The sequence below is a fragment of the Polistes fuscatus genome, unplaced genomic scaffold, assembly GCF_010416935.1.
Source record: "Polistes fuscatus isolate 324 unplaced genomic scaffold, CU_Pfus_HIC Scaffold13, whole genome shotgun sequence".
Classification (NCBI taxonomy): domain Eukaryota; kingdom Metazoa; phylum Arthropoda; class Insecta; order Hymenoptera; family Vespidae; genus Polistes; species Polistes fuscatus.
In genome coordinates this window covers 3,545,442-3,563,215 of record NW_025113031.1, presented here as the reverse complement: position 1 = coordinate 3,563,215, position 17,774 = coordinate 3,545,442, and the positions used below count along the sequence as shown (strand labels likewise).

At 25.7% G+C, this 17,774-nt stretch overlaps 4 protein-coding genes across 7 annotated transcripts; 3 read left to right on the top strand and 1 right to left on the bottom strand.

The window, feature by feature from the left end:
* Positions 1–533: 533 nt before the first annotated feature.
* Positions 534–1,629, top strand: LOC122513911 (cytochrome c oxidase assembly protein COX11, mitochondrial). The gene is made up of 3 exons (XM_043630442.1): positions 534–838; positions 954–1,274; positions 1,345–1,629. Exons 1-3 carry the CDS (start codon positions 632–634, stop codon positions 1,507–1,509), a joined length of 693 nt encoding a protein of 230 aa, XP_043486377.1. The 5' UTR covers positions 534–631; the 3' UTR covers positions 1,510–1,629.
* Positions 1,566–4,915, bottom strand: LOC122513908 (tektin-3-like). 3 transcript variants are annotated; one of them, XM_043630437.1, is made up of 9 exons: positions 4,627–4,915; positions 3,493–3,638; positions 3,175–3,417; positions 2,877–3,109; positions 2,704–2,813; positions 2,483–2,631; positions 2,189–2,411; positions 1,967–2,121; positions 1,566–1,895 (listed from the first exon to the last, which is right to left on the bottom strand). In XM_043630437.1, the coding sequence occupies exons 1-9, from the start codon at positions 4,669–4,671 to the stop codon at positions 1,685–1,687; spliced, it is 1,515 nt and encodes a 504-aa protein (XP_043486372.1). In that variant the 5' UTR covers positions 4,672–4,915; the 3' UTR covers positions 1,566–1,684. The 3 variants fall into 3 exon arrangements, with proteins under 3 accessions (XP_043486372.1, XP_043486374.1, XP_043486373.1); XM_043630439.1 differs by lacking the exon at positions 4,627–4,915 and adding an exon at positions 4,281–4,295 and having other exon boundaries at positions 1,567–1,895; XM_043630438.1 differs by lacking the exon at positions 4,627–4,915 and adding an exon at positions 3,890–3,981 and having other exon boundaries at positions 1,567–1,895.
* Positions 3,890–6,914, top strand: LOC122513910 (cytosolic Fe-S cluster assembly factor NUBP1 homolog). Of its 2 annotated transcripts, none has more exons than XM_043630440.1 (6): positions 3,890–3,970; positions 4,335–4,576; positions 4,922–5,023; positions 5,105–5,461; positions 5,544–5,730; positions 6,800–6,914. In XM_043630440.1, exons 1-6 carry the CDS (start codon positions 3,940–3,942, stop codon positions 6,877–6,879), a joined length of 999 nt encoding a protein of 332 aa, XP_043486375.1. In that variant the 5' UTR covers positions 3,890–3,939; the 3' UTR covers positions 6,880–6,914. The 2 variants fall into 2 exon arrangements, with proteins under 2 accessions (XP_043486375.1, XP_043486376.1); XM_043630441.1 differs by lacking the exon at positions 6,800–6,914 and adding an exon at positions 5,822–6,086.
* A 101-nt stretch (positions 6,915–7,015) lies between these two features.
* On the top strand, positions 7,016–14,619 carry LOC122513907 (lysosomal alpha-glucosidase-like). The gene is made up of 19 exons (XM_043630436.1): positions 7,016–7,163; positions 7,718–8,171; positions 8,258–8,557; positions 8,632–8,789; positions 8,868–9,042; positions 9,127–9,217; positions 9,304–9,472; positions 9,574–9,643; positions 9,746–9,850; positions 9,950–10,207; positions 10,324–10,526; positions 10,596–10,703; positions 10,790–10,967; positions 11,063–11,211; positions 11,295–11,379; positions 11,571–11,841; positions 11,956–12,155; positions 12,426–12,537; positions 14,068–14,619. Exons 2-18 carry the CDS (start codon positions 7,740–7,742, stop codon positions 12,534–12,536), a joined length of 3,063 nt encoding a protein of 1,020 aa, XP_043486371.1. The 5' UTR covers positions 7,016–7,163; positions 7,718–7,739; the 3' UTR covers position 12,537; positions 14,068–14,619.
* The last annotated feature ends 3,155 nt before the right edge of the window (positions 14,620–17,774 follow it).

Here is a 17,774-nt window from a genome sequence, read left to right as displayed (position 1 = left end):
TACAGGTGATCGTCGTTGGATTTAACAACGCACCTTTTACATTTATTTAAACACTTTAAATGACTACTTTTAAAAATATATGTTCAATTGCATTTCTGAAGGCACACACATGTTTTTTACACTAAATATTAATAAATAAAATTATTTACAATTCTATTACAATATAACTATACTATCATATACTATTAAAAAATATATCATATACTATCATACACTATCAAAGACTGTTTTTATATAAAACTCAGAAATTAATTGAATATTAATTTCTTTTTTCAATTAAGTATATTATATTTTAAAATAATATTTTACTTTAAATATAAATTAAAGCAAAACGATAAAAGAAATATATTTTTCATATTTCCCATCACTTTGAAAGCACATATCAGAGTAGTTCAATTCGACCAATCAGATCACAGAGTCAAAAACACGTGTATAGTTATATATTTGTGACAAATGTGTTACTAAAAGAGAATATTTATCTGATAATATTTATTGAAATAACTTTAATTAATATTATTAAGAATTAATATAGATTTAATTAAATTTTTTGTATTGATTAAAATATGTTTTTATAGTTAACAAAAAAAAAGAAAAAATATTCTCATTTGTGATTTAAGGTTAAGTTATACAAATGTTTCTAATACGTTGTCAACGTTTAACTAGCAATTATGTTATCAGAAGAATATCTACAAATGTATCTAAAAATTTAATGAAAGACTATCGTAGCCCTGAACAAAAACGAAATATACGATCTACAGCACTTTATATGACTGGATTGGGTATACTCGTAGCTGGGCTTAGTTATGCAGCAGTACCATTGTACGGAATGTTTTGTCAGGTATATATATATATATCTTGAAAATAGTAAATTTATAACTTTAAAATATTATGTAGATATTTTTTTATTATAATGTATTATATCTGATGCAATAAATAAATTGTATATAAATTAGGCATATAGTTACGGAGGAACTATAGCAGGTCACGATGATAGCAAACTATTAACTATGAAGCCTGTTAAAGAAAGAAAGATAAAAATAAGGTTCAACGCTGATGTAGGTGCATCAATGGCATGGAATTTTAAACCTTTACAACGAGAAATAACAGTAATCCCAGGAGAGACAGCGTTAGCATTTTACACTGCTAAAAATCCTACGGACAAACCAGTCATTGGTATCTCTACTTATAATGTACTTCCTTTTGAAGTAGGACAGTATTTTAATAAAATACAGTGCTTTTGTTTTGAAGAACAATTATTGAATCCGCATGAACAGGTAACTTTTTTAAAGTATTATTAATTTTAATATACTTATGATGAGAAAGCTTATGTGAATTATATTTTAGGTCGATATGCCAGTATTCTTTTATATCGATCCAGAATTCAATGAAGATCCTAAAATGGAATTCATTGATGATGTAACTTTGTCATATACATTTTTCGAATCTAAAAATAATCTCAATCTTCCTATACCAAGTTATATTAAAAAACATAGTTCGAAGGAAGCATAAGTTATTTCCAATATAACTTTTATAATTGTACAAAGAAATATATATAGTAGATTTTTTATGTTTGATCATTGAAATTTCACTTTATATTTATTTCAATAAAGTATAGTATATGCATATGTATATATATAGTTATGTGCACCAATAGTTTTAAGTATGTATATATTATTGCTAATAATTAAAATCTAAATAATGCATTAACTGGATATGCTCGTCGAAGACCGCAAACCTTTTCTCTGTCTATATATATAGAATCTATTTTAAGAGCTAAATCATGTTCCAATGCAGTCCTAGTTCTCAATAATCTTTGATGCTGATCCTCAAGCTCTTTCAATGCTTTGTGCATACGTTTAACTTGATGATCTATTTCATCTATTTCTTTTTGAAGACTGTAAGAATACAAGATATTAGAGTCAAATAAATATAAAATTTCTATTAAGAAAATAGTTTTAATAAATACCTCAAGTAAGCATTATCACGACATAATTCTAAATCTGGACGATGCATTCTAGCTTCTAATCTCGTATGTGCAACTTTAGTTGCATGACTTTTATCAGCAATAGCTTTACGCATCAATTCCATATTTTTTTCAACATCAAATATTTCCTGCTGTACCTGTTACATATGTTAATACATTAATATTAAAAAATGATCACCACATGTATATCATTTAAAATCATACTTTTTGTAAGTGCTGTTGCAATTTATTTTTAGCTTCAAGTAACTCTGAAGATCTATGCGTCAAAGCACTGTTTGTATTACTCCATGAGTCCCACATTTCTTGAGATACTTTATTTATAATACTTTCCGCACAAGTTCGCAATTGACTAGACATATTTCTTTCGTGTTGTGACTTTTGTATTATTCGGTTTGCTGCTTCTGACCAACATTCTTGTTCCGAGAGACTAAAAATTCAATAAAAAATCGATATAAGGTTAATTAATTATTGATTTATTTCAAAACGCAGTTCTATTACCAAGCATCATATTTTTCAATCCCTGCATAATATTGTAATCCAGGACTGTAATTATTCAATTGATGACACATCATATCTATACCTAATGCACTTTCTTTGTTCTTCAAGTCCAATTCTAATTGATTCTGCGAAGCTCTGCAATTACGCAACTATAAACATATAAAAATAAAATATCACATATATATTACTTCATAGATTATATTTAAAATTAACAAATATACCTGATCTTTACATTTGTCAAGACACGCCTCTAATTTTCTCTGACAGTTCTTTAAATTATCTATTTCTCTCAATAAGCATTTTTCTGATTCATCGTGAACGAGTTCTGTCCCTGTACATGTAGTCACATAAATTTATTATTAAGTAATATTATAATTATACAATCATTTTATACCTTTCCTCGCTTCTCTGTGATAAAGACATTCCTCTGCAATATGCAATGGTCCTTCAATATCTCTTATTGCTTTTTCCAAAACAGAACGACAATCCTGAAGTCTTTCTACCTCTTGCAATAATCTTTCTAACTCCGAAGATATTTCATTTCTCCAAAAGGATACATCATTTATTCTTTCACCTAATCTTCTTCCAGTATCTAATTGTCCATATTGTATTTTCTCTTCCGCATTCCTATAAATGCATAAACAATTTTAATTATTACAAATATAATTTAAATTAGATCTTAATACTCATACCTAACTATTTTTAAAGCATCATTTCTCAATCTTTCTGATAAGTGTCTATTAGAATCTGCTTCATTGTAATATTTAATTTGTTTTTGAAACCACTCATTTGGAGTATATCTTGTATAAAGAGCAGCTCGTGATGCGTGGACAGGATCTCTATGACATCCAGTTACCAAATCAGGAAATTTTAACGGCTTATGCATGACTCCACTTGTCGTATCCAATGGATAATTTGATATACACTTTCTAGCCCTATCAAAAGAATATTTTAAACAGTTTATATAATAAATAAACGAATTTAGATATAATAATTAATAGTAAACGTACAATGGTATAACTTCAATATTTTCAAATCCTGTAATAGGTCTCCAAGGTAATAAATGATGTGTACGATTGTAGTCGCTTACACGAATAGGAATTTTGTATTCTGTGCATGGCATCGATGAACCAACAGAACTCCATGGCTGTAATTGCTATTAAAATCATATGTTATTTTTAATAAGTAATAATAGAAATTAAGTTATTAGAATTAATATGAATTTTATTCTTCATATATATTTGTAAACAAAATTTTTATAAATATATGATCAGTACACGAATAATTATACTTTTTGAAATAACATTAATGAAAAGAAAAATGAAATTTATATAAAAGAATGTTTATTGAGTTATGTAATATATTTAAAAAATAGACATTAATTTTTTAATAAATTTATATTCTAACCTCTGATTTGTTTGATAAGTATAATTTTAGTATTAGTTATACTTCTCAACATGGCAGATGTACCAGGCGAAGCACCAGAACGTAAGATTGATTTATTGTCGTTTATAATTTTTTTATTATATTAATAATTATACCAGTTTTAATTGTTTTAATGCTTATACTTGTTCCGCGTTAAAATTTAAACTCTTTTAGTAAGTAATAATATTGTCATTAATAACAGAAATGAATTATAGGTTAGAATTATTTTTGTAAAGTATATACTAGTATAATTACAATAAATAACGCAATAAACACTATTTAATATAATTCACATAAGGCTATTACAAATATAAATAAAAATTTTCTTATAAATAAAAGTCTATTATAAATTTTTATAATATTTTCAAATTACAATTATTTAACAAATCTTCGCTTATAAGAGAGAAAATTATTAGAATATTTGCAGATTGTCCTGGAACAAAGAGTGAACAGGCTGGTAAAGCATCTGCTTGTGCAGGATGTCCAAACCAAAAATTATGCGCATCAGGTGCAACAAAACAAGCAGATCCCGGTATAGAATTGGTTAAAGAAAGATTGTCTAACGTGAAACACAAGATCCTGATTTTATCCGGTAAAGGTGGAGTTGGTAAAAGTACAGTAACTTCATTGATATCTAGAGTCCTCGCTGATAGTAATCCAGATAAAAATGTAAGTATTTATATTTTAAAATAAATGTTTATAAATCTACATCTACGTACCCTTTTTCCTAGACCAAGCACATCCATGTGATTCTCTATGTACATGCTCTCATATTGAACTGTATTGTACCCTTTCCTTCTAACTTAAAAATAGTAACGAGTTAACTATATCTATAGATGTATAGGTATCTATGTCGTACCAACTTGTACCAGCCTCTTATTGATTATCACAATTTCTATATATCCTCCCTAAAAGCTTTGATTTCTAGTAACCAGCATAGCAACACTTAAATATGAACATAATTTAATTTTCCAATAATATTATCTTACAATATTATTGTGTGTATGTGTGTAGATTGCTGTACTGGACATTGATATTTGCGGTCCATCACAACCAAGAATTTTAGGAGCACTCGGAGAACAAATACACCAAAGTGGTTCTGGCTGGTCTCCTGTGGTAATTTTTAATTAATAAATTCTGTACAATAAGATAATAATTAGTAAATTTTGTTTCTTTTTTTAATGTCTTTCTTTTTAGTATATTGAAGATAATTTATCGTTAATGTCAATTGGATTTTTACTGGGTAGTCCAAGCGACGCAGTAATATGGAGAGGTCCTAAAAAAAATGGTATGATCAGACAATTTTTATCAGAAGTTGATTGGGGCAACTTAGATTATCTTATTTTGGATACACCGCCTGGTACCTCAGATGAACATTTGTCTGTGACTACGTATTTAAAAAGTGCTGGTATTACTGGTGCAATCGTTATCACTACACCTCAACAAGTCGCTCTATTGGATGTTAGAAAAGAAATAGATTTTTGTAATAAAGTAAACATTCCTATACTAGGCGTAATTGAAAATATGAGTTTGTTCGTATGTCCTAAGTGCAAGGTAAAACGACTCATTTTTTATTTTAACTAAAAAAATAAAAAATCTTTTAAAAAGAATTTAATCATATATAATTTCTTTTTAGAATTCTGCTGAAATATTTCCAGCATTGACAGGTGGTGGTTGTGCTATGGCTGCTGATTTAAATATCGATTTTTTAGGATCATTACCGTTAGATCCTTTAATAGCAAGATGTTGCGACGAGGGAAAAAATTTTTTAACAGACATTCCAGAATCACCGACAATCCTAGTTTTACAAGAAATAGTTAAAAGTAAGTTTGTCTTACATCGATCGATAAATATCTTTAAAATTTTTACAATTTATTATTTCTTTGTCCTCTTCGTTTTGTTTCTTTTTTACAGAAATCATACATAAATGTGAAAACGAAAAAGAGAACAACGTAATTGAGAAAACCTAATAGATTTCTATTAGGCTATAAATATTTTTGTAAATATTTATAGAAAAAATATCAAATGTATATTGTATCAAATAATGTTAATGTACAAATTAAACAATTTATTTCTTTCAAGGATATTGAAATATTCCATCTCATAATACAATTTAAAGAATTGTGAACCTTGTACTTTTGCAGAGTAATCAGCTAATCTAATAAACCAGTTATGCGCATATCGTTCTCACATTACTGCACATATGTATGCATCTCGTATAACTGCATATTCCATGTATTGATAACATTAGTAAGTGTTTCTTGATAATTATAGAATGTATATATTTATCGTTAAAGACAAAGTTACAAAACAAGAACATTTATCTTTTAATTAGTCATCTTTGTCTCGTATAAAACTGCATCCAATTTTGTATACGTAAATAATTAATTTATTATTGTTATTATTATTATTATTATTATTATTAATTTAATAATTTATCATATACAAATATTATAAAGTGTATAAAAATATCATTCACGTAATTAGTTTTCAAAAAGAAATTAAAAAGAAAAAATGTTTGAAGTTATTTTTGTTAAACTAGTTTTCTAATCAGTACTTATCATTTAAAAAAAAAACCGGGAATAATAATCGAAGTACGCATGCGTCTCGTCAAATTTAAAATAGAATCTTTTTATTCGTATGGTGTTTTTAAATTCTGCAAGTTCATAGAAAACCGGTTTTATGGTATGCGGATAAGTAAGCAAGTGTTTGTGGGGTTTTTCCTGAATCCACTATACACAAGTACTCCTATAAACGCATAAATATATATAAAAGACATATGTATAATAAACATCAAAGTAATCTGTTATCTATCAAAAAAAGCGACAATGATAATCGATGTGGCGCTTAAGTTTATCAAATTTAAATTAAATATTTTTTGTTTGTTCGTAGAGTATTTTGAAATTCAAAGTTTAAAGGAAATTACTGTTATATCTGAAAATATATATAGAAATGTACATATATATATATAGAAATATATAAAAAAAAGAAGAGAGTTTTCCTTGTATCCAACACACACACAGGTAAAGATACCGTATATATATATACGTACGTACTATACATGGTTCCTGGTATAGAATATGAGACATAATGTGATACTAAATATATATATATATATATAAGATAACTCTCGCAATCTTTCATTTGTCAGTATGAACGACGCATTCACAGTGTTAAATACTTAATAAAGAATATTTCTTTTTAAAATTAAAGTGAACAATTACTCGAAAAAGATTTGTTTTAATTAAGAAAACCGGTAAGATATTCAATCAAAATTTTAATCTAATTACAAATGTCATTGCATTTTATATCATTTATTTTTTTATTTTTTTGAAATAGAAAAATTGAGATTATTCTAATTAATTTGTTATTTGGAACGTTTAAATAATTTAAATTACATTGAATGTATAAATTTGATTCATTTAGAGGTTATACATAGATTAAATGGAAATTTATTGGATGACTTCGTTTAAAAATATTTTCCTTAAAGAATTTCTCTTTTTTGTGAAATCTGTGAACGTCAGTGAGATATAATAAGAATATCTTTTAAGTATAATTGAAAATATATATATATATGTATAAAGGAAAATCGTAAAGGATACTAAGAACTTTAAAATTAAATTAATTTGTTTTTCTTTATTTTTTTGGTATCAATTTAATTAATTAATTTATGAATCATACTGATACATAGTTATATTTTGTTTAATTTTTTTCTTATATTCATATAAGACTTTCAATATAATAATAATAATAATTATTATCATACTATTACAATAATTAAAATTAAACTTTATATATTTCTAATCATAGAGTTACAAATTGTTGCCCCAAAATGATTATCAAGGGTAACAATGAATCCAAAAAAGGTTCAAGTTCATTAGAACATATAATAAATGAGCCAGATGATAAATCAGATGAATCTTCCAAATTATTCACATTGGACCAAACAAAAACAATCAACAGAGAACAACAAATTGTAAATAGTGCATTTGTAGATGAAAAGCCAAATTCTCATGCTAAGAATGCTAAATCTTATTTCGCTTTAGTGCTCATTGCAATTTCTATAGCTGCTGTTATAGCACTTGCTATATTGCATTCGCCTTATTTTATATGTATTGTCAAAAAATCTGAGTATATGAACAATGTTATGAAGATAATAGAAAATTGGAAATTCAGCCCTTATAAAGATACAGATAATGTTATTGAAGAAGCAGAGTACGTTTATGACTTTGTTATCGTGCAAGATGATCGTATTGTTGAAAAGGTAACGTTTGATAATTTATTGTAATACTCTTTGCGAGTAATTAATTCAATTTTTTTATTATTAAATTGAATGCATCCTTATTTTAGTGTAAACAAATTCCTGTATCATTACGGTTTGATTGTCTTCCGGAATTTGGAGCTAACGAATCAGAATGTATAAAAAGAGGTTGTTGTTGGAGTCCAGTGAAACATGATTCTGAATTCGTTAATTTTCCTTATTGTTATTATCCTGATAATTGGAGTCTTTATAAATATGAAAACTACAGTCAGCAAGACAATAGTTTTTCTGGATTCCTTAAATTAAAAAACAAATCTGTTTATAAGAAAAACATACCTCTTATCAAAATGGAAACGACAATGGTCGACAATGCAGTAATACGTGTTAAGGTATATAAAAAATGAATTCTATTATAATTAAATTATTTTCGACATAATTAATTTATAATTTTATATTATTTTAGATCTTTGATCCCGTAAATCAAAGATATGAGCCACCATGGCCAATAAGATCTGATATTCCATCTTCAAATCGCTTACCTCCAAGACCAATGTATAAATTTATCACCGACGATGAAAAAATTGGATTTAAAATTAACAGGGCTGCGGACAATACAACATTGTGAATATAAAATATTTTATTAATATTTAAATAATTCTTAACATTACTATACAAATGTGTTATATTTGCTTGATGTAGATTTGACTCTATTGGTCTTGGTGGCTTCATATTTGCCGATCAATTCTTACAACTAAGTGGTATATTATCTTCTGAAAACATTTATGGTCTCGGAGAGCATAGATCAAATTTTAAAATTAATAACGAATGGAAACAATATGCTATGTTCAACATGGATCAACCACCAGTAGAATACGTAAGTTCATTTGTGCATTATATATTTTAATTATTATTAATTTAAAGAGAAAAAGATCGATAAACATATAATTCTTTATTATAGGCAAATTTATATGGCACTCAACCATTTTATTTCATGATCGAAGAATCAGGAACTTGCCATGGTGTATTATTTTTAAACAGCAATCCTATGGGTATATATTTATATATATATATTTTTTTAATAAATTCTTTTTTATTTTTTTGTATTAAATTTTATCATGCAACTTAATTTTTGTAGAAATAATATTACAACCCACTCCTGCAATAACGTACAGAAGTATAGGTGGTATTTTTGATATGTACTTTTTATTGGGTCCAAGTCCACAAGATGTGATGAGACAATATTCCGAACTTGTTGGTAAACCTTTTCTACCGCCTTATTGGTCCTTAGGTTTTCATTTATGTCGGTAAATATATTGTTTTTTATTTCTAATATCTACGCGATGTGCTTCTTGTGATTTTAATAAATATTTATTTTCTTTACATTTTTTATTCTTTTTTTTTTTAGGTATGGATATGGAAATTTGAAAAAAACTAAAGAAGTATGGAACAGAACTAGAGCAGCTGGAATCCCATTTGTAAGTATAGTAGTTATTAATATACATAATTATAATATTCTGTTATAAAAATAAAAAAGATGAGAGAGAAAATAATTTAATATAAATTTATATTATTTTTAGGATACTCAATGGAACGATTTAGATTACATGAATAAAAATAAAGATTTTACGTACGATAACAAAACGTTTAAGGATTTACCAGAATTCGTTGACGAGTTACATAAAGTATGTGAAATTTAATAATAATCTCATTCGCAACTGTAAATTTATCACGTACATTTATATATATATTTAATAATTATTATTTTATGTATTATATAATAGTTAGGAATGCATTATATTCCATTGATCGATGCTGGTATTTCTGCGTCAGAAGCAAGTGGATCTTATCGTCCATACGATGAAGGTGTAAAAGAAGGAATATTTATAAAAGATGCGGTATCCAACGAACCATTTAAAGGAAAAGTTTGGAGTAATGGGTTAACTGTATGGCCTGATTTCACACATCCAAAAACAAAAGATTATTACTTGAATATGATGCAAGATATGCATAATAGTTTCAAGTACGATGGTGCATGGATTGTATGTATTATTTAATATTATTATATTTTAAAATTATTTTATTGTTCTTATGTGTAACACGTCCGAATATTCAGTTTAATTTATTTTTTTTATTATAATATTTTTGTTTTCTCAAGGATATGAATGAACCGTCTAACTTTTACAATGGCAATAAAAATGGTTGCATCAATAACGAATTAGATAATCCAGAATTTAAACCAATGATTATGGGAAGAACATTAGCAGTAAAAACATTATGCATGAATGCACAACATTATTTAGGACCGCATTATAATCTTCACAATACTTATGGCACCAGTCATGCAATAGCTACAAACTAGTAAGTATCATTAATTAATTGTAACATTAATTAAATGTATCAGTTTATTATTGAAATAAATATTTTCAGCGCTCTAACTAATATCAGAAAGAAAAGGCCATTTATAATTTCAAGGTCTACATGGGTTGGACATGGAAAATACGCTGGTCATTGGTCTGGTGATGACTTCTCTACATGGTAAAAAAAGACTAATATTTAAAAAAAAATAAAAAATTTGTATTTTTTCTTAAATTTTTATAATATAGTCCTACTTTGTTTATTAGGCATGATTTAAAAATGAGTATTCCTGAAATACTTAACTTCAATCTATTCCAAATACCAATGGTGGGTGCCGATATTTGTGGATTTAATGGAAATACGACTGCAGCCTTGTGTAATCGATGGATGCAACTTGGAGCATTTTATCCTTTCGCAAGGAATCATAACTCTGATAGTACGATAGTAAGTAATATATATTCTATCAGAAAACAAAGTCATTAACAATATTTGTTATATAATAATTTATATAATTTATATTTAATATTTTTTTTGTATAGGAACAAGATCCAGTAGCATTGGGTGATTTAGTTGTGAAATCATCTAAAAGAGCATTTACCATACGTTATTGGCTGTTACCGTATTTGTACACATTATTTTATCGAGCACATAAATATGGAGAAACCGTCGCTCGTCCATTATTTTTTGAGTGCGTATTTATGCTATCAATATATTTATATTACTATTACACGAGAAAAACTTCTTTTAATTAATCAAAAATTTTTTTTTTAGATTCATTTATGATGAAGCAACGTACAATATAGATACACAATTTATGTGGGGAAGTTCTTTAATGATCAATCCTGTTTTAGAAGAGGTAAAATAAATTTATCAAATGTACAAATATATTTTTATTTTCTTGGATATTATTATGAATTATTCATAAAATTTCAATTATCAATAATGAATTTTATATGAAATGAATTACTTTATATTTATTTTATACCAAAATCGGATCAATCAAAAATGTGTTAATATCATTAACGTATTGTTTGTTTCAATATGCAGGATGAAACAACCGTAACAGCTTATATACCACGTGGACAGTGGTACGATTTATATACAAAGTCTTCCTTCTTTTCCATTGGCAAGAACTTTACATTCGATGCTCCATATGATACAATACCTTTGTTAATTCGTGCTGGTTCAATATTGCCAGCACAAAAGCCAGGTCCCACGACTACGGATAGTAGGAAGAATGGTTTCGAATTATTAGTAGCATTGGATCGTTTTGAATTTGCTAAAGGAGAATTGTATTGGGATGATGGAGATAGTTTGGGTATGTTATGCACATTTATCGAAACAATAACAAAATGAATTTAAAATATTTACAAAATACAATGCAAAAGAGATATTAATTGTAATATTTTATTCTTTTTCTATACATTTTTAGATTCCATAGAGAAAAAAGAATACACGCGTCAGTACTTCCTGTCTGAAAATCAAACTTTGTATAACGTCTTTGAGCAACAAGGTACGTTCAAAGAAGAAATGATTCTTGAAAGGATCCAAGTCATGGGAGTGAAAGGTCTGGTCACTAAAGTGAAATTAAATAACAATGAGATTCAATTTAAATATGATCAATCCAAACGGGTAAGTTTTTTTTCCAACAAATAAGATTTATTTATTTAAAATTTTGTTTAAATTTGTGTATTGTATATTGTTATAGTATGAAATACTATATACTATACTGTACTATGTATAATATTATGAATATTGTTTCTAATTTAATGATATACTATTTAATAAGTAAGTTCGTACCGATTTACAAATATAAAAATCGGCATTTTCGTACAATTCAAAATAGATACTTTTTTTTATTTATTTTTATCTTTATAATATTAATCTTTGATCCTTATGTAGGCTTTCAGTGTTACTGGATTGTTATTCAACATGCAAGAAAATTTCAAACTTAGTTGGGAATACTCACGATCAAATGATAAATATGATATTCATATGGGTTCGAAAAAATAATGTGAGTTATGTTATTTTTCACGTGTGTGAGTTTCATTATTTTCTGAAGTATTTTACTATAATAGTGATTGTTATATATATTTGTATACATATATCATTTTTATTAAATATTCTATATCTATAGTATATGTATAATTTTATATTTCTATACATAATACCTTGTATATATATACACGTTATATAGTGATCAAACAAAAAACAAAAGAACAAAAATGAGAAATTATTTTTAAAAGATACAAGATCCATAAGTTTTTATATGGAAAGTATATTTTTTAATACACTATAATAATGTTTCGACACAATACAAAATATATATTATTAAATAAATATATATATATATATTATTTTTATTTTTAAATAATTGTTAAATTAGATAGAAACAAAATTGAATGACGGTTTTATATATTAAATGGAAAATTATAAGGGCATATATATTATATACTTATACGTGTGGAGAATTATAAAAAATAAAAAACAAAATACAAATAAAAATAAGAAATAATTAATCAAACAGAAAAAAACTAGACAGGCGTTTAAAGATGAAACATTTTTATTCAAATAATTTCCTTCCGCTTCTTCTCTTATTACATATTTTACGTTATATTGTGTATATATAAACGACTTAAAGTTTATGGCACCAATAAAGAAGGAGACAAAATTAATATATATATATTTTGATATATGGCAAACAATTTATAATAATAATTCTTAATAATTCTTAATAATAATTCTCTGAGAGAAGAAACATAAAAAACATTTTAATATATCAGATTTTCAACTTTGCCTTTGACAGTTAAATGTCGCTTAATGTGCAAAATTTAATAATAATATTAACAATGTAATAGTAATAGCTTATAATATAATAATATGATAATAATAATAATAATAATAATAATAATAATAATAATAATAATAATAATAATAATATATTTAGGAATATAAAAGGTAACGCGTTGGTTGTCGAATTTATTTCTTTTTTTTTGGCACTGTAAATTATATAAACATTAACATTAATAATAATAATTATATAGATATCTATATGCAGGAATATAAGAGAGTAGCGTGTTGCAATTGAAATGATATTTTTTCTTTGATACTGTAAATTATTTGGCACTGTGTAAATTATACAAACACATTAACAATAATTCTAATCATTAAAATAAAATATAATAACAATTTCATATTATTATTATTATTACTACATAGATATATGTATACGTAATAATATAAAAGAAACGCGTTGTGATCGAGATTATTATACTTTGCTTATATACTGTAAATTATTTGGTATTAAAAAATTGTATTAATATTAATAACAAAACAAAAATATTAATATTATTATTACTATTATAATTATTATTATTATATAGATATCTATTATAGGAAAAATAAGAGCAACGTGTTACATTCGAAAGTAATTCTTGTTCTTTTTAATATTATTATAAATAATATAAAAAAAAAAAAATATCACATCGAATGTTTACGATCGATGCGTTTAACTTTTCTTTTTTCTTTTTTCTTTTTAACACAGACGCATCGATCACGTTGTAAACTTTGACCTCGTTATACATCCGATGCTCTTCTGACCCCTTCGTTCGCATTCGCACCGGCCAGTAAAAAAACGAAAAGAAGAATAAGAATAAAAAAAAAAAAGAAAAAGAGAAAAAGAAAAGGAAAAGAAAAAGAAGATGAAGAATAAAAGAGCATAGATTTCGATCTTTGTCGTATAAATTTGAAAAACGATAAGCCATCGACGACTGTCCAACGAACTGAGAATAAAATGGTGGATACACGGTATCGTTTATGTTAATAAGTTCAAACGTGTTGCATATTGTATTATATACGGACACGTGTCGTGTTATAAGCACAACATGGAAATTTCTTTTTATTTTTATTTATTTTTTTTTTTGTTTTCTTCTTTCTTTCTTTCTTCTTTTTTTTTCTTTTTTCTTTTTTTTTTCTTTTTTACTGGCTAGAAATAAATGACCACGAAGAATCCGTGCTGCTCGCGTCTTTCCTATTGTACATCGCATTTTTTTTTCCTTTTTCCTATTTTTTTTTGTTCTTTTTTTTTTTAAAGCTTGGAACACACAAGAAACAAGGAAACAAAAATTTGGAATTTAAATTTAAACGACATAGATATAATTTTTCTTCGACACTTTTTTGAAAAGAAAATTAATTAGATATTTTATTAAGACCAAAAAAAAAGAACAAATGAAAAAAGGTATGTGCGTTGGTGGATAATTTTAGATCGTTTTTAAATTCGAATATTACGTTTACGTGAACCGATAATTATTAAAAATGGTCTATGAATTATTTCATTTATCAACACTATAAGCTAATATACAATTGCACTTTTTTTTACTGTCTTTTGTTTTATATATTGTATTAAATTTAATTGTTATAAAAATTATATAGTCCATTTTTGAAAAATGCATATTGAGAAAACCAATTATTTTCATTAATTATAAATAAAAAGGTTAACACATTATGCGTTGCTTAAAAAGAAATTTGCACCACTTTTATAATGTAACTTTTAATATTAATACAATATTAATGTATTCTTTTATTTCAATTATTAATCATTTGAATTTATTAAAATTTGTTAACAATTATTAACATATGTTTGCGTATAAAAGAATTCTTATTTAAAAACAAATATATGATATTATATAAACAATTCGTAAACAATTCGCAGATCAAGATATGCGTGTAAAAATTTCAAAACGATCAAAAACATTATGACTAACAATTGATCATGACTATTTTTTATAATTATCGGTTTTCAATCATCTCTATTATTAAAAACGCATTATCATCGGGATCTTGATATATTATCGTATTGATCGAACAAAATTTTATTTTCCTTTGGTTGTTCGTTCGATTGCGAATAATAATAAAAATTAAATATTAAAAACGAAACGATCACAAATGAAAAAATGAAAAACAAAAATATTAACCGAACAGATTTAAATTTCAATACACGATTTATGATTTCTCACTCTCGTTCGTCTTAAAACGTTAATTCTAATGGCACTAATGCTAATTAATTACGCGTGTATTTTGTTTACGTGTATTTGTGTATATATACGCTAAAAATTATATATATATAATATATATAATTTTTTTTTTTTTTTCTTTTTTCGTAGTAATTTTATTTTCAAAGATTATTATATATTTAGATAATATTAATATTACGATCATTTTTTTTTTCTTCTTCTTCTTCATTATTGTCTGTTCACATTTAATATACTTAACCACCTAGCTAAAACGAACACGCGTTTCGATACAAAAGGTATCAAACCTCTAACGTACATACATATATATATATGTATGTAAATATATGTGTGTGTGTGTGTGTGTGTGTATGTGTGTGTATCGCGTGTATTATAAATATATTCATTTATTTATATATTATATAAGCTTTTGGTATAATAATACCGAGTTCAAAATGGTGGGAATAAAAAAAGAAGAAGAAGCAACTAGTAACTCATAACCAATCACGATTTTGTTAATAAAACGATGAACACATAACGAAATCTCTCGTAATATATTAATAATAATATATACTATTTATTATTTTATTACTATTATTATTATTATTATTATTATTATTATTATTATTAGTATTATATATATATACGTATGTATGTTATATATTCTTAACCCGAGAATACGCATAACATACGAAATAGGTCAAAAGTTGTCAAATCCATTTTAAAAATTAATTACTAATTATTCGAGACGATTTTAGGATAATTTCTTTTATCGATTACAAAGATTGCAAGCTTAGCTCGTAAACTCGGCAATTTTTATAACAATTTTTGCAAGCACAACGAAGGAAAGTAATTAATTTTTATAATAAGTTCATATAACTTTTGGACCATTTTGTATTTGTTCGAGTGTAATCATTGATAAAACTCTAATAGCCTCTTGTTTTTTTTTGTTTATTTGATACCGTTGATGATGTAGTTGTTACTATTATCTTTTATATATATATATATATATATTTCTCTAATTTATTTAAAAATCGACTCGATCCTTTGAAATACTATAGTGCAAAAAGTGTGCTTTTCAAAATCATGTTCATTCTTTTTCTTTTTTTTTTTTTCAACCTCTTATTTTATTTTATTTTATTTTATATAAATGGCAAGAGTGCTTGAGATCCAACGTGACAAACGTTTACAAAATTCTTTGTGTGTTTTTTTTTTTTCCTTTTTTTTCATTTTTATTATTAAAAGCAAAAAAAAAAAGAGATAAGAGTTTAAATAAAGTCTCGTGACTTTACGAAAATATTTAAAAGTAATCCAAATTTTTCCAATTTCTAGTTATTCTTTTATTTTCACTACGCGCGTTTCTCGTTCGTTCGTTCGTTCATTCATTTGTTTTTTCTTTTTATTTATTTCTATTTTTTTTTTTTTTTTTTTAAATAATTCCTTCGCGTTTCGATTGGCAAAGAAAAAAAGAAAATAACAAAAAATATATAAATCGAAATATATCTAAGCGTACGCGTGTATTATTTTATGTATACGTATGTGCGCGCGCGCGTGTGTGTGTGTCTGTGTGTACGTGTATAACACATTAGTTAGTGCGAATAATAGCTACTTATTAATTATCTACTACGAAAAAAGTAGTGTGTGCAATTGATGCACCTGATCATTGGTGCAATATGGCAAGTGTAATTCATAAAATGGCACCATTAAGAAGGATATAGAACTTTTTTTTTCTTCTTTTAATTTTGCTTTTTTTCTTTTTTCTTACGTATCATTATACTCATTTTTTTCTTAAATTTTCCTCTTACCCTTCTCACTCCTCCTACACCCCTCTCCTCCATTTATTTATTTTAATAATCCTTAACAATGAAATATTGTTTCATTGGATTCATTTGATCAATAATACGTGTCGTGTATATGTTTTTGTATTCGTATGCGTATAAACACATATATGTGTACCAAATCGGTAGACTTAACATTTTTAAACGTGTCCGCAATTTTTGAAACAATTAATCAAAAATCAAAATTACTCGTGTCAATTATTATTTTTCACATTGTAAAATTACGAAATTAATAGGTCAAATTGCAATAGTCAATTTCAAGTGAATCAAAAAATAGCGGGTTAATTAATTTTAAAAATTAAATTATTCCATCTAGAAAGTTTTGGCCCACCAGATATATATTTTGCAATTATACCTTCGTCTTTAATTTAATTTAATTAAATTCTTTTTTTGTTTTATATATA

Excerpts from the sequence above, each read along its gene's own strand:
- LOC122513911 (XM_043630442.1), top strand. The coding sequence starts at position 632 with ATGTTTCTAATACGTTGTCAACGTTTAACTAGCAATTATGTTATCAGA. Across the intron at positions 839-953 it reads TGTACGGAATGTTTTGTCAG|GCATATAGTTACGGAGGAAC; the intron begins GTATATATATAT and ends TATATAAATTAG. Across the intron at positions 1,275-1,344 it reads TATTGAATCCGCATGAACAG|GTCGATATGCCAGTATTCTT; the intron begins GTAACTTTTTTA and ends ATTATATTTTAG.
- LOC122513910 (XM_043630440.1), top strand. The coding sequence starts at position 3,940 with ATGGCAGATGTACCAGGCGAAGCACCAGAAC. Across the intron at positions 4,577-4,921 it reads ATAGTAATCCAGATAAAAAT|ATTGCTGTACTGGACATTGA; the intron begins GTAAGTATTTAT and ends GTATGTGTGTAG. Across the intron at positions 5,462-5,543 it reads TCGTATGTCCTAAGTGCAAG|AATTCTGCTGAAATATTTCC; the intron begins GTAAAACGACTC and ends ATTTCTTTTTAG.
- LOC122513908 (XM_043630437.1), bottom strand. The coding sequence starts at position 4,671 with ATGTACATAGAGAATCACATGGATGTGCTTGGTCTAGGAAAAAGG. Across the intron at positions 2,122-2,188 it reads TGCAACAGCACTTACAAAAA|GTACAGCAGGAAATATTTGA; the intron begins GTATGATTTTAA and ends CATATGTAACAG. Across the intron at positions 1,896-1,966 it reads CGTGATAATGCTTACTTGAG|TCTTCAAAAAGAAATAGATG; the intron begins GTATTTATTAAA and ends GTATTCTTACAG.
- LOC122513907 (XM_043630436.1), top strand. The coding sequence starts at position 7,740 with ATGATTATCAAGGGTAACAATGAATCCAAAAAAGGTTCAAGTTCATTA. Across the intron at positions 9,851-9,949 it reads TCGTTGACGAGTTACATAAA|TTAGGAATGCATTATATTCC; the intron begins GTATGTGAAATT and ends ATTATATAATAG. Across the intron at positions 10,208-10,323 it reads AGTACGATGGTGCATGGATT|GATATGAATGAACCGTCTAA; the intron begins GTATGTATTATT and ends TGTTTTCTCAAG.